The sequence below is a fragment of the Gekko japonicus genome, unplaced genomic scaffold, assembly GCF_001447785.1.
Source record: "Gekko japonicus isolate JY-2015 unplaced genomic scaffold, Gekko_japonicus_V1.1 scaffold1424, whole genome shotgun sequence".
Taxonomy (NCBI): domain Eukaryota; kingdom Metazoa; phylum Chordata; class Lepidosauria; order Squamata; family Gekkonidae; genus Gekko; species Gekko japonicus.
The window spans coordinates 105,370-122,077 of NW_015173173.1; the positions used below are offsets into that span (position 1 = coordinate 105,370).

Genomic DNA, 16,708 nt, shown 5'->3' on the forward strand with positions numbered 1-16,708 from the left:
AACCAACACAAGACAAGGTCTTCAAAGAGCCACCAAGCCAAAGCTCTAAGGCAGCCCAGCTTTCCCTCTTAAGACACTCTGAAAACAGCAGAGCTGACAAAGACTTTTCAGTGCCTTTGGTTCCCCTCCTGTTGAAGCTCTGGTTTTTTAAAGCAATATGCCACACATAACACACACACACATGCATACACCCACACCCTCTACATTCCTTTGTAGATGCTTTAGAGTCAGGATGAGAGCTGATAAAATCTTCTCTCTGGACTTCTATCCCAAATCCAAACCATACAGAGTTAGCGAAAATGACCCAACCTCCCCCTAAAGAATAAGGTAAAACAAAATAAAGCCATCTAGCAAAAAATATTGTCCTTTCTCCTGAAGACTGACTCACAGGTGCTTCATTTCTTCTCAGGTACACTATACTCAGGTGCTAGGAGCAGGTTAGCTTTCATTTTGGTTTCTCTTCTGCAATTTTTGGTCTAGACAGAATTAGCATTGCTATTAGAAAAGGAAATACTTAAAAGATTTCCATCTAGTAACAAGCACTTACATTCAGTAACACCACAAGTGGGGATAAAAGGAATCTGTTTTACTTTGTTCTCCCAGTTTGATCAAGATGCAAAACATTTTCCTCCCTCTCCAAAAATTAAATGTCTCAGCCCAGCTGCAGCCCTTGCAGCTACATGGATTCCTTGGAAACACACTCAAAACACACCACGCCCTTTGCTCAATATTTACACCTTTACCATGGTCATGGTATGCCAGCAGAAGACAGGGAGACAGAGACCATGCAAATAAAAGAGGACCCCATAGCCATACAGCAACTCAGATCTGTTACCTGCAAGCAATCATGTAGTGTGCTGTCAAATAAACAAGACACCCAATCAATTCCAAATTCAGGAATAATAGGTTGCTTCCTTTGGTGAGACAGAAAAAAGCAACAACTAAAAAACCAAAGCAAAACAAAAAGCACCCAAAATTGTGAGCAACATTTGCTTTCTAGCACAGCCAATTATCTTCGCTTTCCCTCCCCCCACCCTCCTCATACCCTATAATGTTGTGATCAAAACACAGAATTGCAAATACATACAGCACTTACCAGGATTTTAAAATGGTTCAACTAAACTCTATCGCTAGAATTACCTCCACTATGGATAAAGTTTCTCTCCTTATTTTCCATTCTGCAAACAATATTAAAGCTATGTTGAGGTATTTTATCAAAGGTGCCAGAAAGCCAACTGCTACCAAAAAGCACTGTTCCCACAACTCTGTTTACAGGACACATGAAAAAGGATGGAATGGGACTTCCTGGAATTCCAGTGGAGAAGCCGCCATTTTGCTCCTGAGGGACAAAGATTATGAAATATGAAATACCAACAAAAATGTCTTACCATCATTCAACATGTGTAGTCCAATGCTTGGGCAAAGGTTGGAATGCTTTAGGAACAAAGATTTGTCAAGAAACAAAGCCAAGCCAGTCTGTGTGAATAAAAGCCATTCTATCTCTTACAAATAAGGCTGCTTCCAATGTGACCCAAGCATTTACTTCACACATTACAATTTGCTCTGAGGAAGATTATCTTCACACATACAACAGTAGCCCTGTCTGTACTCATGGTACACTCACTTGCACACCACATTAAATTTAAATTCCTAAATGGCAATTCTCCCCGTCTAGGAAAACTGTCACATGTAAAGGAACCATTATACACTCCTGGATTCTATTTCAAGGAAACTAGCAGGTAATCTTTTGTTGGTGTGGGATGAATTTAAAAAACTGAGCGATCTATTCAAGGATTGGCTTATGATGGGGATAGACTGGAAAACTTATCAACACTGGGTCAAATCTCACTTGATTTTCTTTTGCAACTGAGTAAGATACTCCTGTCCAGCATGACAGCAGAATTCTTTCAGCGTCACATTGTGAATTTCTATCCTCCACAGAAAAATAGACAGAGTGCATGTTTCCTTTTCCACCAGCCTTTAGATCAGAAATGGCTTTTGATTAAATCTGCACAGCTTGAAAACATTTATGACATGCAAAAGAAATATGTTAAAAATTGTATGTTTACAAATTGTACAGCAAGCCTCTCACAATTATCAATAAAAATAAAATTACAGAAAGCATGAGTAGAGGGATAAATTGGCACTAGCTCCATGGTCAGTCTTTATCATTCATCCTTAACATAAGACATGGACTTAATTATAAAGTCCATTCAAGATGCTCAAGGATTTCTCACCACTTAAGTTAACAGAAATTCTCTACTGACAACACGCATTTGGCCCAATCAGTCCATGGAGCATGAACTGTGCAGGTGAATGTCTCAAAGAGTGTATTGCTTTAAACATTAGAATGTAACTTCGTAAAAATTGGCTAACGAGTCCTGAGAAGTTAGATTAGGGATGGATAACCATTATCAGCCAGCCAGATTCCTCCTTTGGTAGTGTTTACTCTATAACCACTTATATCTATATACATTTATGAACTTCTAGAACCCTTTTAGAATTCATATTCCAAAAAGTGCATGTAGGCACATACAGCATGAGTATAAACACACTCCTAATATCAGAGATCAGCTGTTCAAGTCAAAAAGCAAAGGAGACTTAGTATTTCTATTTGGGATATTTTCTCATGGTACTTTTTAAAGGTAATTAATAGTATGAACCTAAAAAAAAGGCATTTGTGTACAAAATTTCCACTTCCATAATATGACAAATCCAAGCAACTATAATGTTACTGAAAAACCACTAAGATGGGGTTTTTAATAGCTTCCCTTAGCAAAATATTGAGCAATGAGTATTGAGCAATTAGTAAGGTAAATTAAGTAATTTGTATGGCAAACACAGGGTTTTTTGTGTGGTTCTAAAATCAACAGGGCAAATTCTAATACCCCAGCCAAGAAGCAAACAAAGGGTGATAAAATTAAGCATCACAGCACTTTGAATCATGATGGTAACTGTGTCTCTCTGTTGTGGAACCATCACTGTATTTGAAACGGAGGAAGGCATCATAAGCAAGTCTTAGGAGATATTTACAGGTAGTTGAGACTGAATGTCTGCTTTCTGCTCTGAGCTCACACTCCTATTTCTTTTCTAGGGCTTGGGATCCAATGGATCTGTTTGGCTGACAGCGGTGCTTTCCTTTCATGCACAGAACCTTCCTGTTGCAGGACGCTCTTGCAGCAGGGGAAAGCACCACTTGCCAGCAGAACAGACCTCCACAAGCCAAGCCAGTGTAGCATTTTGGGGGGGGACAGGATAATTTTTAAAATTTGAGAACATATTCAAATTAAAAACAACAACACAACTTCACTAGATTCTGATTGGATCTTGCTCATCGATTTCTCACGCAAAAATCATGTGATCCTCCTAAGTGCTAACCACTGTATCAGATCTGGCCTTCGTTTAGGTTGGAGTACAGCCCAATATCTACTCAGTGAAACAAGCCCTCAGCGTTCAGCTCTGGGCTGGAATGGGAATCAGGCAATGTTTTTGAGAACATGCAGATTTTACATATGTGATCTTACTGACAACTCAGTGTGAGAGTGGATGAAATACAGGCTACAATGGAAAGCCTACATTCTTTAGGTTTTCATAATACAAATTAGAAGGAAAGGAAAATGATGGAAAGCGAGACTATTTTTGTATAATCTAACAATTTACAAGTGAAACTGGGAAAGCAAAGAGGGATAAGGCATCAATGCACTTTTAGGCCTGGTTTCTGGGAATGGTAAATTCATCAACATGCTTTTCTCTGTTCTTCCTTATATCTGCAGCCAACAGATTAGCTTCTTTGGTGGAACTGTCCATTAGAAGCATCTTAAATGAACTCTAAAATGTATTATGAATGCAGCAAATTTGGGAACAAAGCTCTCCCATTATACAACTGAAGCTTTAAAAGTTTCAGTTTTAGAAACTGATTCTGTTAGGGAGGTTTCAACATTCAGAGCTACTTCATATGTTAAAGCAGAGAGACAGGTCTTCATTTCCAAGAGGGGTCATCTAAGTATTGCCATAAGATGTGACATGACCCGCACGCACCACAATAGAATTATGTTTTCTCTTAGGTGTGTTCCCCCCTACCATGTCCACAGGCTCATGCATGAGAACACCATACCATTGAAAAGCAGCTCCCCAACATATCTGGGATAGTCCCGACAATGGTTCCTATCCCTTAAACACACAAGAACAGGAAGAGACTGTGGGATCACAGTGTCCCCTTTTCAGTACAAATTCCCCCATCAAACTTAAATATGGTAGAGGCTCATATTGGCATTGACCTAAAAATAGTTAATGCTCACTGAGATTTTCAACCAGCTATACAAACCATGGTTAGCGGCAATACGGTTAAGACTGCTGGGGAAATTTGCTTTGTAGACAGGAGAAGTGTGTGACCCCACAGTATTCATGGTTACGGAGCATGGAATGTCAGGGGAATGACCACCTTATACATATGCCTATATAGGTGGTAGTGGGGGGGGAAATTAAAAAACCAGTACAGGCATGTCTATATTTGCCCTTAAATCCATCTCACTAATGTCATATTTTGGTATGCAGTGCAATGGCACTTCTACATATGCTGGACCTGTGACAGTACATCTTTGTTGGAACGTGTCAGTCAGAAATGACTCTGGGTCTGAAGTCTCAACGTCTTCAAGGAAAGCTGCTACCCTAATCCCAGGCCATTCTTTAGGTACATGGATTTAAGCTCCAATGAGATTTACTTCCAAGTAAATCTGTGTCATTTACAGTGCAAGTTATGTTGACATTTACATTTATTTTTCATCCATCTATTTAATTTTAGCTGTTGAAGAGAATTTCTCTGTAAAGCATGAGGGACCAACAGTGAACTGCAGTCAGTTGCCTTACAAAATTCAACAGAATTGAAAAACATATTTGAGGTCAACCAGGAAGTATGTTTAGTACTATTATGAATTTTCTATGTAGCATGAAAGTCATTGGCAGTCTTGGAATCAGAGACTCTGGCAACTCCTTGTTGAAGTTTGCAGGCAGAGCAAATTGCTGAGCACCACTGCTGCTTATAGCCAGAGAGTGTACTGCAGCTTTCAGGCACAGAATAAGACAACCTAAGGGGTCAATAAAGCCCCTCCTGGCTTGATGTAACTGCTGGATTTGGCCCAGCTCAGGAGCCTGAGCAATTCAGGGAACACTTAGCTACTACAAACTGCCTGGAAATCCTGACTGAAGTTGCTGAGCTGTTGATCTGCCTACCAGCCTCCCTTCATGTCCATGTGCCAAAAAAGTAACTTCAGATGTATTATAAGCAGCTGTACTTATTCAAGATGGCAGAACACCACAGAGATAAAAAATTATATTCAGGGATACCTCACTATCAATACAAGCCTTACCCAAGCATGCTTCTCAACTACCTCTCTGTCCATGTCATGACATGGAAATATGTCTCCAAATAATTCATTATAATTCAGCTGCCCAACAAAGCAACCTTTTAGCTAAGGTTCTACTTGATGTTATGTGTTGCTCAGGTGCACATCAAAAATGGGGCTATGCAATAGGCAGCACATCGGCACACTTGTGAAACAGCAAGTCTATTGTAGAATTCTGAATTTCAGTAATAGGTTTATGAGTATAGGGTGTGTGTTACCAAAATTCCACCTTACATTTAACCATGTATGCAGCTTGGGCAACAACTCCCTTATTCCAAGAAAGTATCTAAACTGGCCCTAAGCACAAATAGCTTATTTTGACTTTTCCAGCCACGTGAAGACAATTTTCACTCTGGCCTTTGATACTAGACCAGAAAGCGTGCATGAAATGAGCGCCATAACTGAGAACCCTGTGTATCAAAAATGGAAATTAAATAAATGCAGCATATTATAGATATAAAATTGGAATACTGGAACAATTTCCACCAATTGATGGGGGCTAAGCCCTGCAAATTGGAATCAATTTTAGTCAACACACGCATGTGATGTGGATTACAAGAACTGCACTCTGTAGTGACTACAAGAAGGTTGCTGCTACTCTTACAAAGTTCATTCCTTTTAATGTTGTTAAAACTATGCAACAACAGATTTTTACTCCAGCTCTTTGTTTCTCAAACAGATTCTTAAATTATCTGATTCTAATTCTGTCCTGTAATCACAATTAAATCATAAGTACTATAACTATATCAAAGAAGCGGGAAGCTATTATCTCTCCAGAATATGTAGTAATGCCTTTGTATCCATTTTTGCACATGCATATTCTTATTAATGTGTATGACCAAAACATAAGGCTAGGTCAAGAAGGACTAGTGACAGTCATTAAGGCCTAGTTATCTTTGTGGTGTTGAGGAGAAAGTTATAATCAGTCTTATGGTATCATAAAACATGTAAGGAATGGAGCATATGCCATGAAAATGATCTATTTCAACCAAAGAGTCTACATGTAAGTTTTTGAGTTTCCAATTTATCATATTGCTATGAAATTCCAATTTGGCCTATTATGAAATATTCCAGGAGTACAGCCTCTGCCCTCTTTGAACAACACAATGACAAAAAGTAAAAGGCCTGAAAGGTGTTCACATGGACACTATGTGGGTATTGCAACACTACATTGAGTTTTGATAGCTGCCAACTAAGCTGCACTAGTGTTCCAGATATCTACTCATTAAACCCTTTAACCACAAACCATGAGAATAAGAAACTCTTGCCAGAGTATGGAACACACACCTTCTCTAAACCTTGAAGAGAAGCATTATGACAATTTAAAGACCCACATTTTCTTTAGTTTTGCACTTAAGTGTAAAGGGCCTCCCTGCTTGACACCTTAAAATCTACAGCTGAATGAAATGCTATGGTTGTCACCATGTCCAGATGTCACCACCATCCTCTCTGTCTGTTAAAACCTGTATCAGTACACACGCCACTCTGGAGAACAGAAAGGTATTTAGGTCATTTCTCTGGACAAAACAAATTCATGTCATTGGTATTTCCTTTGGTAGAAATTAGTCAACACGATGCACCCCTAGACCAACATAGTAGGTACCTGCCCCTCCTCTGCTATTCTTTCACACATCCATCCGAATGCTCCAAGCTGTTGCTTTGGGCCACTTAATTTCTCAACACACAGTATTATCCATAGCCCTAGACTTTTACACTGAAATCATGGAGACAGTCACACCACAGTATTTAGAGTGAGCCAAACTCCTAAAGAGGATGCGGGATCAGTTGGATTAGTAACAATCTGCCATGGCCGTTCTATTTACATGCCAAAGCATGGAAATTAGATAATCAAGTTAAGAGTCTGCCCCAAGGATATACAAAAGATCAACCCTCCCCCCCTGAAAAGATCAAAACAAGCAGCAATTTTTTATATAAAATAAAAAAAAATGAAAAAGAAATTGTCAGTAGCATCTATCACCTCTCTGCATCTGAACTGCACTTATACAAACTAGTCCATTAGTACAGCAGCTTGCTAGAAATTGACTTTGGTTCAAGCTTAGTTTTAAAAAAATAAAACATTAAAAAAATCAAAACACACATTAAAGACGGTGGACGGACATTTGCTCATTTCCCTGTTTGCAGTTCACAAGTTTTAAAAAAGGGTTTAGGAAGAATTTGTCATTTTAAGTAGCTTGTGAAACGGGAAGCTGAAGTTTCAGAGATAAACAAAGAGCAAAACAGCATAATGGACTGGGGGAAAGAGACAAAGATTTCTGCATTAATGCAAGGCTCATGAATGGGGTCACCTGACAGCAAAAGCACTGAGAATAGGTTGCTGCCTTTCGGGTTATCAGGTGGTGAGATGTTGAAGAATTACTTTGGTGGGGAATGGAATATAATTCTATGAGCTTGCTACTTTGGAAGTCCCTTCTCACCATCTTTAGTAAAACAAGCTAGTGGACAGTTGCCCTTCCCTGAAGGTACTTTCCAATTCAGGTCAAAAGATAAGCAAGTTCCACATTAAGCCAATATCATTTTAGAAAGTTCTGGTTCATACATAACAGTTGGATAACAAACATTTGCTTAATCTCTGTCTCTTCCTCCCTTGTTAGCAGCTGTTTGCAAATACCACTCCTTGCATTGCTTGGAATCATATTTTCCCCTCTAGTAGAAGCATTTTCTGCCATAAGTGATTGAGCCAGTAGCCACACCACCCAGAGACAGGATGAAATATTGCAAGATACATGCAACATGCCAGTGTTCACCAGAAAGACAGTTGCTCTCGCTCTCTCCCACAAGCAGGCTGGCCAAGTTCTCGATGACTCCTTACCATCTATTTCCACAGCAGCAGACAAGTGTCAAAGAACACCATGGACTGTTTAGAATGGAGTAAGTACTCAAGGCTGCTTTTTTACAGCTGTGTTGGCATAAAAATGGTACTTCCTGTCCACCTGACCCAGTTTACTTCTGGAAAGAAATACCCCAAGCTAAAAATATTTCCAATGCAATTGTACAGGAGAAACCACCAAATATGTTCTTAGAAATCCTATGCCAAACAAGCAGCCAAGTGGGAAGGTTATATGGATGCATATAAGTTATCATCAATACAAGCAGCCTCCTGAGAAAGTAAATAACAGAAATATATTCCCAAAGTTGTAAAGTGGCAATTTCCATGCTATGGTGAGATATGAGAGCTACCAACACTGGTGCTGAAGATAGACTCTACAGGGCCAAATCCGTCTCCCTTGGCATCAACACGAGCCAAAGACGTGCAAATGAGAGCTAGATTTGGCCCAAGTATGCTGAGCAAGCGGCTGTCCAGTCAGAACTCCCACCTCACGAGCATGGACTATCTTTGCACATTACCCTCTGCATGTTCTCTTAGCTGCCCGCACAAGTGGCAAAAGCCTTTCCAAACACCTCTGAGTCCCAAAAACATACAGGCCATGGAAGAGGAAACAAACACATATTTGCAAAAGACAGGGCAGCAAGAAATTCATATGCTCCCATCTCTCCTCTCCTCATGGCATGGGAGCTCACTAAAAATGATCGAGGAGCAAAGACAAATGTGTCCAAACTATATATATATAGATATATATATATAAAAATAATAATAATAATCATAAAGAGATACATCAGTAATACAGGCCTGCCTAAATTGTACCAGTTAAGAAAGGAACCCCCAACACGATTGATAAGATTATAAACACCTTGTATGACATTATGGCCTGTACAACAGACCAATAAATGATAATTAAAAAAAAGATATTTAGATCAAAAAGAAAGACGAAATCCCATTCCTATGTTTGAGTTGATAACCCACCTTAACTTGCCATTGAGACTGCTGGAAATGATAAGTAGTCCTTTTTTGTTTTTTGTGTTTTTTTTTACATTTTTGGTTAGAAAGTTCTCCAATCAATGAAGCAATCCTGAAAAGACAGTGTTTATTATAAAATTAGGCAAATGTCTGTCCCAGTTTTAAATCCTTCCTGTTTTTCTTTTCCTCTTCCTTTCCTTGTCTTTTTCCTTCTCTCCCTTGTCCCCAGCAACACGGTGAGAGGAAGCCAATCACATTTTGCAGTTTATACGCCCAGCCAGCAGCCACTCTCACAGGCAGGGGGCAGCACAGCTCGGCCCCACTCACTGCGCCTTGGAGGCCGTAGTGGTGGTGGTGGAGGCAGCTCCGCTGGCGGAGGCCACTGTGAAGAGAGAGTTCTGGATAGACTCTGCTGAGGTGGAGGTGGCGTGAAGGCTGGCGACTGGTCCAGAGGCCCCTGCGGAGGCTGCAGCTGCAGAGACCAAGCTAACAGGGTTGCTGGTGAGCAGTGAAAGGTTCTGCGGGTTCAGGAACAGGGGGGCAGTTACGATGTTGGGCGTACCTCCGGCATTAGCAAATACCAAGTTTCCAGTTGCATCCAGTGATGTTATTGGAAGAGTGCCACCAGATGCAAGAGCTAAAAGAGAATGAAGTAGACAACATTAGCATTGGCTGCTCTAAAAGGAACAGTGCTTTACTATATTTTGTAAACTTGATCGCTAATAGAGATGAGTCCTGAAAGGAACCTTCTTCTGACCAATCTACAATGCCAGAGAAGCTGGATTTAGAGTGACACGGAATAGAGGACTGACGATAGCCTAGAGAAGATTTTAAGGCCTCTTGTGGATATGCAAAGTGAATTAATTTTCTTGTAAGGAAATACACCTTTTTACCCTATAACTAACAGCATTTGCTGTAAAGACACATTAAGTCTTTGAAAATTTCAAGCAAAAAAACAGGTAAAGTTGGATTTTTAACCACCGTAACAGTGCTTTAAATCTTTTAGAGACTCCATCCCCCAGAACGGTTCTATGATAACAGTAGGTCATCTACCTTTGAGCATCTGAGTGATGTGATAATCTGATCATTTAAGTACCTGCTCACTCTGAAGAATCACTTCATCCTAAGAACAGTTCCATTTGCCACCACACTTATTTTGGCCTGCAAAACCTAATAAGCAGCTAGCTAATTTTGTGAACAAACAAAAAACAACTAAATAAAGATCTTGATTATGAACATCAATGAAAGGTATTTCTTTATGCTCCAAAACATCATTTGCTTACACTTATGTACTTTACATTAATCAGACTATATGCTATACAAATCAGATGCTTTTGGCTGCTGAAACTAATCTGAATCTAATCTGGGGGCTTCTTTTCAAGAGCAACATCAAAAGAATTTTGAAGGAATCTTGAAGTTTCATTAATCACAAAATTTCTCTGAGGGTTTCCGTGCATCTCTAATAGGAATCAGAGTCTAAGTAGGATAAAAAAACCCCCAACATTAAAAAAAAACCCTGCTGGGGCAATAATTTGTACAAAAGGCCATCCATTGCACAATAATTCATGGCAATTTGCCTCTGAAGTATTTCCACTGCATTTTACATTAAATGCTGTATTTAATAGTCTTGTATTTCAGATTTTGCAGGAATTTATGGTGATCACTATAATTTATGTGCATCTTAGTTTGAATATTACAGTCTCCATGACACTGACTAGGGGTGTGCAAAAAATAATAATTAGTTTTTCCCCCCGATTCAGGTCTATTGGACCCCAAAAATATCAGTATTCCTGCATGCCAGTATCAGTACTTTACTGGTATTCAGGTAAATAGGTGGCTATCCTACCATTCTCCCATCTCACTATACTGGGGTCAGTGCAGCCCTTAATCTTCCACTGATGTGACAACCATAGATTTCTCAGATATAGTAACTGACTGCACACATGGCAGAACATATTTTGGATTTAGTTTTCTGCTGTGGTCTGAAACAGAAATTCAATTATCTGGGGTAAGGAGCAGACATGCTGTTGGCATGAGCCAACTCCCACCTTCTGAAGGCACAATCCCACCACCTGGGGATGCTAGGATAGTTGTGTTGGTCTGCTTCTAAAGACCCAGAGAGGCAACTGGATTACAGAGGTTCCTAGCAGATATACCTATTCATGATGCTCCTGGGGCTCTGCTGTGCCTAGAAGCAGAAGTTTGTGGGACATTTTGGGCTGCAGTGGGAAGGGGACAATGAGAAAGTCAGAAGGGGACAATGAAAACCATCACAGCTTAAGCCTAAGAATGTTATACTACAGTCACCTATTGATTTCAATGGGATTTTTCCAAGTATGCGCACCTAGCATTTCAGCCTTTCTTTTGGGAAAAATAGAACACAAATGAGCAGAGATGTTAAGCCAGCTGTAGTCTACTAACCTTGAATAGTTGCCAGTGTACTGTTACTCATCAGAGCTGGGCTGAGAGCACCGCCTAGTGTCCCTGGGTTGAGACTGAGTAAGGCACCTCTGTAATTTCAAAACAGGAAACAAAAACAAGATGGACTGAATAATTTCCAGGTGGGCGGCTCGAAACACATTCTACATATTAGTCTACAAAGACAGGACTTAGGGACAAAATTGTATTTCCCCTCAAATTTATCACAGATTTAGGAAGATCCTGACAGCACTCCATGACGTGGTTAAGCAGACCATTGCTTGCCCCTACAAGAAAGAGTTCTTGGGCTTACTCATACAATCTCCTTCCCTCAAGCACAAAAAGCATAAATTAAATTGTAAATAACTTTTTAAAAAACCCCTCTATTCTGCCTTTCTCCTAAAAAGGACACATGGTGGCTTAGCTATTTTGTGTCTGTGGCAAACTAGAGTTTGCTGTTACATTCGAGTCAGCAAACTATCATTTGGTTTGTCCTGAAACCATGAGAATGGGAATGAGAAAGTCTGAAATATTGGTTTGCATTTCTACAAATCTAGAACTAACAACTATGTGGATGAGTGCAGAGTCAGGAAGATCACACAAGGGAGTTCCCAATGTCTTCTGGATTCTTTTTTTCATAGTGGCAAATCACAACTCCGACTTGGATGGCCCAGGCTAACCTGATCTCATCAGATCTCGGAAGCTAAATAGAGTTGGCCTTGGTTACTATTTGGATGGGAGACCACCAAGGAAGTCTAAGGTTGTGACACACAGGCAGGCAGGCAGGCAGGCAGGCAGGCAGGCAGGCAATGGCAAACCACCTCTGAAGATCTCTTGTCTTGAAAACCCTAAGGGGCTGCCAGAAATTGGCTGTGACTTTATGGCACTTCCCACCACCACCATTGTATCACAGCTGCCCAACATATCCCAATCAAGCTTATGAGACTGGCTATTATTCCTTAATTATATCTATAGCATCACACAGCAACTCTCAAAATTTCAAGAATCATGGTCTCTAAAAAGAAAATAAAAGTGGCAGAAAGGTTTAGATCTTGAAATGAAACTTTCAGACATTAACACTTCACCTTTTATTTTCCAAACATTATCTTTTTCACTTAACTACTAAATGAAGAAGGTGACCAACTCCCAAACAGAACAAGTTTTTAAAGGGAAAATACTTACCCAGCTGCAAACTGCGAGGATGCCATCAAGCCTGGATTCAGCCCCGCTGCTGCCGCCATGGCAGCAAGACTTGCATTTGCAGGCAATTGCGCAGCTCCTTGTAGTGCAGCTGCTGCTGCCGTTTGCAAACCAGAAGCAGTTACCATCACCTGGCTGGTCCCAAGAGCTGAGGACATGGGGGTGGAGGTTGTCTGTGTTGTGCTGGTCTCACTGGCACTGGACGCCTCGGAAGTGGAAGCGGAGGCAGAAGGAGAGGGACTCAGTGAGGGTGATGTCACTGCCGAGGAAGCTGGAGGAGCGGTAGAAATCACAGTCGCTGTGTTGTTGGGGAGGGTTTCCGTGGTGCCTGAAAGGAGGGTTTCAATTAGATTAAAATGTCCGACATGTTTGGAAAAGACCTGTACCCACATGAAATGCACTGCACAAAAGGATGCCAACCTGCTGGAATGAAAGGGCAAAGCACAGACATCTACTACCTTACTATCAGAGAAACCAAGTGGACATTCCCAGCAGAAATGACGGTGAATGGCCTCAGATGTGAATCAAAAGCAGATCTACTTTGCAGAGCACTGCAAGTAAAGGAAAGGCCCACTTTTCACACTGTGCCACTTCACTCAATGCTGTTTACCATTAACCTCTGTTCAATGACATTTTGGGTGTGAGCAATATGCATGTACAAACTTATTTATTTATTTAGAATATTTCTATGCCACTTCTTCAGAATCCTGCTTCAGGTGGCTTACATTTAAAAACCAAATTAAAAAACAAAGTCATAAACACACACACAAGCCAACAAAGTTTTAAAAGGTGCCACCGGACTCAAACTTTGTCCTGTTGCTTCAGACCAACAAAGCTACCCACCTGAATCTACACACACAAACCATTAGACATAAGCAGCATAAAAATGATCCATAAAACAGAGAAGACCATTAAAACCTAATAACCCCCTAATTAAATGTTGCCACATTCACTCGCTAGGGCCTCTCCCCATAGGTCCATTTCAGACAAAACAGCAGGCTCATACCTTGGCCATCAGATGGCCTCAGGCTTAGATGCTCCCTTTCCCCCTCAAGGATTCCATCCCTACTTGCTGACCAAAGACATAACATAGATTGGCAATCTGAATGCAACAGCAAACTATGGTTTCCCCAAACCAGGAAGCAAGCTGGAACGTGCAAAGAAAAAGAGGCGGGAGTATGAGTGCCCAACATTTGGACCTAGTGGCCAAACCACGGGTTGGCCATTATATCTCAACCAGAATACGATGTACTGAGTTTCTCTAATACAGCAGAAAGATCTAACAAAGGGTACGAAGGTGGCTGGATGAGGCCTAGTCAACCTTAGGACTAAAATATACATATTCCCTCTGAATGTCATTCCTTAATTTTCCCTCACAGTCCAAGGACAGAGCTTGATGAAGCCATGGATAAAAAGTTCACATAGCCACAGTGGAGATATGGACACAACACTGAGTGATATCGCACTGGTCAAATGGTGGCAATGTAGACCCACATTTAAATATATGGAATATCTTATCTGACATGTGCAAACAGTAAACTTGAAGTTGGAGCCTATACTTTTCTTCTGCTTGTGCAGTGTGGTCCTCTGTTGTGGAGCTTCACTAGACAACAGCAAGTGCCATTCCTCTGGCAACTGCATTGTAAAGAGCAGAAGGAAGAGTAAGGATTATTGATGGTTGGTATCTAAGCAAATCCTCCAGCTGCTTTCTGCTACCTCATTCTGAACTCACAAAAACTCGTTGTTTACCGGGTTTTTTTAATGTGGGCTACTGTGCAATTACATAAATGGGCTCCATGTCTTTGCAGAATCTCAACTTGGAACTTTCAAAGAGGTAAGCTTTTAGGGATGGAATCGTCTCCCCCTTTCAAGCCCACATATCACTGTACATGACTAAGGAGGAAAGTCATGGCTTCCCCCAAACAATGCCACAACACGGTAAAAGCCGGGGGGGGGGGGGCAACATGGCCATCTCATCAGATCTCGGAAGCTAAGCAGGGTCAGTACTTGGAAGGGAGATCACCAAGAAAGGTAATGGCAAAACACCTCTGCTTCTCATTTCCTTTGCTGGGGTCACCAGCAACCAGAATTAGATTGCGACTTGATGACAAATACTTATGTACATAAATCAGAAGTACCTGTTGTGTGGAAGGAGGTCGTATCAGCCAACTGAACAGATGACCAGTAACATCCATTACAGGTAATCAACCAGTTTTCCTTCTTTACACAATCTGATATCCAAGCCATATTGTCTCACAAAGAAGGAAGCCCTCCTACAGAGTTCTGGTAACAGGATACTTCACAGCTGAAGACTGAAGAGGAATCCACTCATACAATTCCTGGAAAGGGCTTGTGAGCCATCTCATAGAAGAGTTTAATGGTGGTTGACACCTAGTGACTAAAGCCCTGTGAAAAGATACTCTATTCCCTGCTAGGACCAAAATAGCAGACACATATGGCATGGTTTTGAATGATGGCTGGTGTCTATGTCATGTAAACTTAGACTTGCATAGCTTAGGTGCCATCCTGTTCAAGCAGAATGCCAGTGCTCTTCGAGAATCCAAAAAGTGGTCTGCAGATTCGATGGTAGAACATTGTGGTGAAATGGGTGGACTGAGTCTGATGAAGCCCTTGATAAATGCCTTCACTACAGGATGGGTAAAGGAAGAATGCCATTCCCGGTGGGGTCTTGCAGCTGAAATGAACATCAGATGCACTTAAGAGGAACAGTATCCCAATCTATAAAAATGTAGATTAAATACTCAAACACTGAGGTGATGGAACAGGTGACAGAGTCCTATTCCAGAGCCAAAGAGAAGCATTTCCACTTACTGGAAAAAAAAGCATCTGGAAAAAGGTGCATTATCTCACATTCAGGAGTACATCCATCAGAGCTGCTGAGGGGTGTAACCGTGAGGTATTCTCCATGCCACCAGATTCTATTTGGTTTTATCTGGACACACAATCTCAGACAAGTAGTACCATCTTGGTCACATTTTTTAATTAATTAATTTACTTTATTTATAGCTCAAGGGAAGTAATCAGAATACAGTTTGTGAGTTGTCATGCTGTTTTGTTGGGTAGGATTCACCCACTGACTCAGTTAATTTCCTGTCTTAGCAGGAAGTATGGGCTCTAAGTAGGAGCTCCAAGAACTCAACACCCTATAAACTACAAATTAAAACCTTTTCTTTCTTGCTTATCATGTTTTTGAGTATTTACCTCCCTTTCCTCTGTGCCTTTCTTCACGTTTCTCTCCCTTTTCCACCTTTTCTCTTTCTCTCCCTCCCTCTGAGGAGCAACGCAGCTGAGCCAATGGAAGGACAGGAAGACTAAGACGAAACCTTGAATAGTTTTCTCTCCACAGAGGATGGAGACCCCCTGCTTCTCCCCAAACTGGTTAAGCCCTCTGAAAGCATGCATAGTTGGTAAGACCCAAAAGAATTTGGCAACCATGCAGCACAGCCAGGTATGGGAGGACACCATTCTGTCAACAATGGATTTCGACACTGGCGTAATCTTCGCGGGGGTGCCGGGGCTGGTGCCTCCCCGAAATTTCCCTAGAAGCCCCACCTTGAATAGTTTTCTCTCCACAGAGGATGGAATTTCCCTAGAAGCCCCACCTTGAATAGTTTTCTCTCCACAGAGGATGGAGACCCCCTGCTTCTCCCCAAACTGGTTAAGCCCTCTGAAAGCATGCATAGTTGGTAAGACCCAAAAGAATTTGGCAACCATGCAGCACAGCCAGGTATGGGAGGACACCATTCTGTCAACAATGGATTTTGACACTGGCGTAATCTTCGCGGGGGTGCCGGGGCTGGTGCCTCCCCGAAATATCCCTAGAAGCTCCGCCCACCCCTCGCCCTCCCAA

At 41.2% G+C, this 16,708-nt stretch overlaps 1 protein-coding gene across 1 annotated transcript in view; it reads right to left on the minus strand.

Moving 5' to 3' along the window:
• Window positions 1-9,524: 9,524 nt before the first annotated feature.
• Window positions 9,525-16,708, minus strand: part of POU2F1 (POU class 2 homeobox 1) — a 130,830-nt gene continuing 123,646 nt past the window's right edge. Inside the window, exons 14-16 of the mRNA XM_015422554.1 lie at window positions 12,820-13,165; window positions 11,641-11,729; window positions 9,525-9,856 (exon numbers count right to left, since the gene is read on the minus strand). Of these exons, the coding sequence (XP_015278040.1) occupies window positions 9,543-9,856; window positions 11,641-11,729; window positions 12,820-13,165 (749 nt within the window). The 3' untranslated portion in view covers window positions 9,525-9,542. The remainder of the gene's footprint in view (window positions 9,857-11,640; window positions 11,730-12,819; window positions 13,166-16,708) is intronic.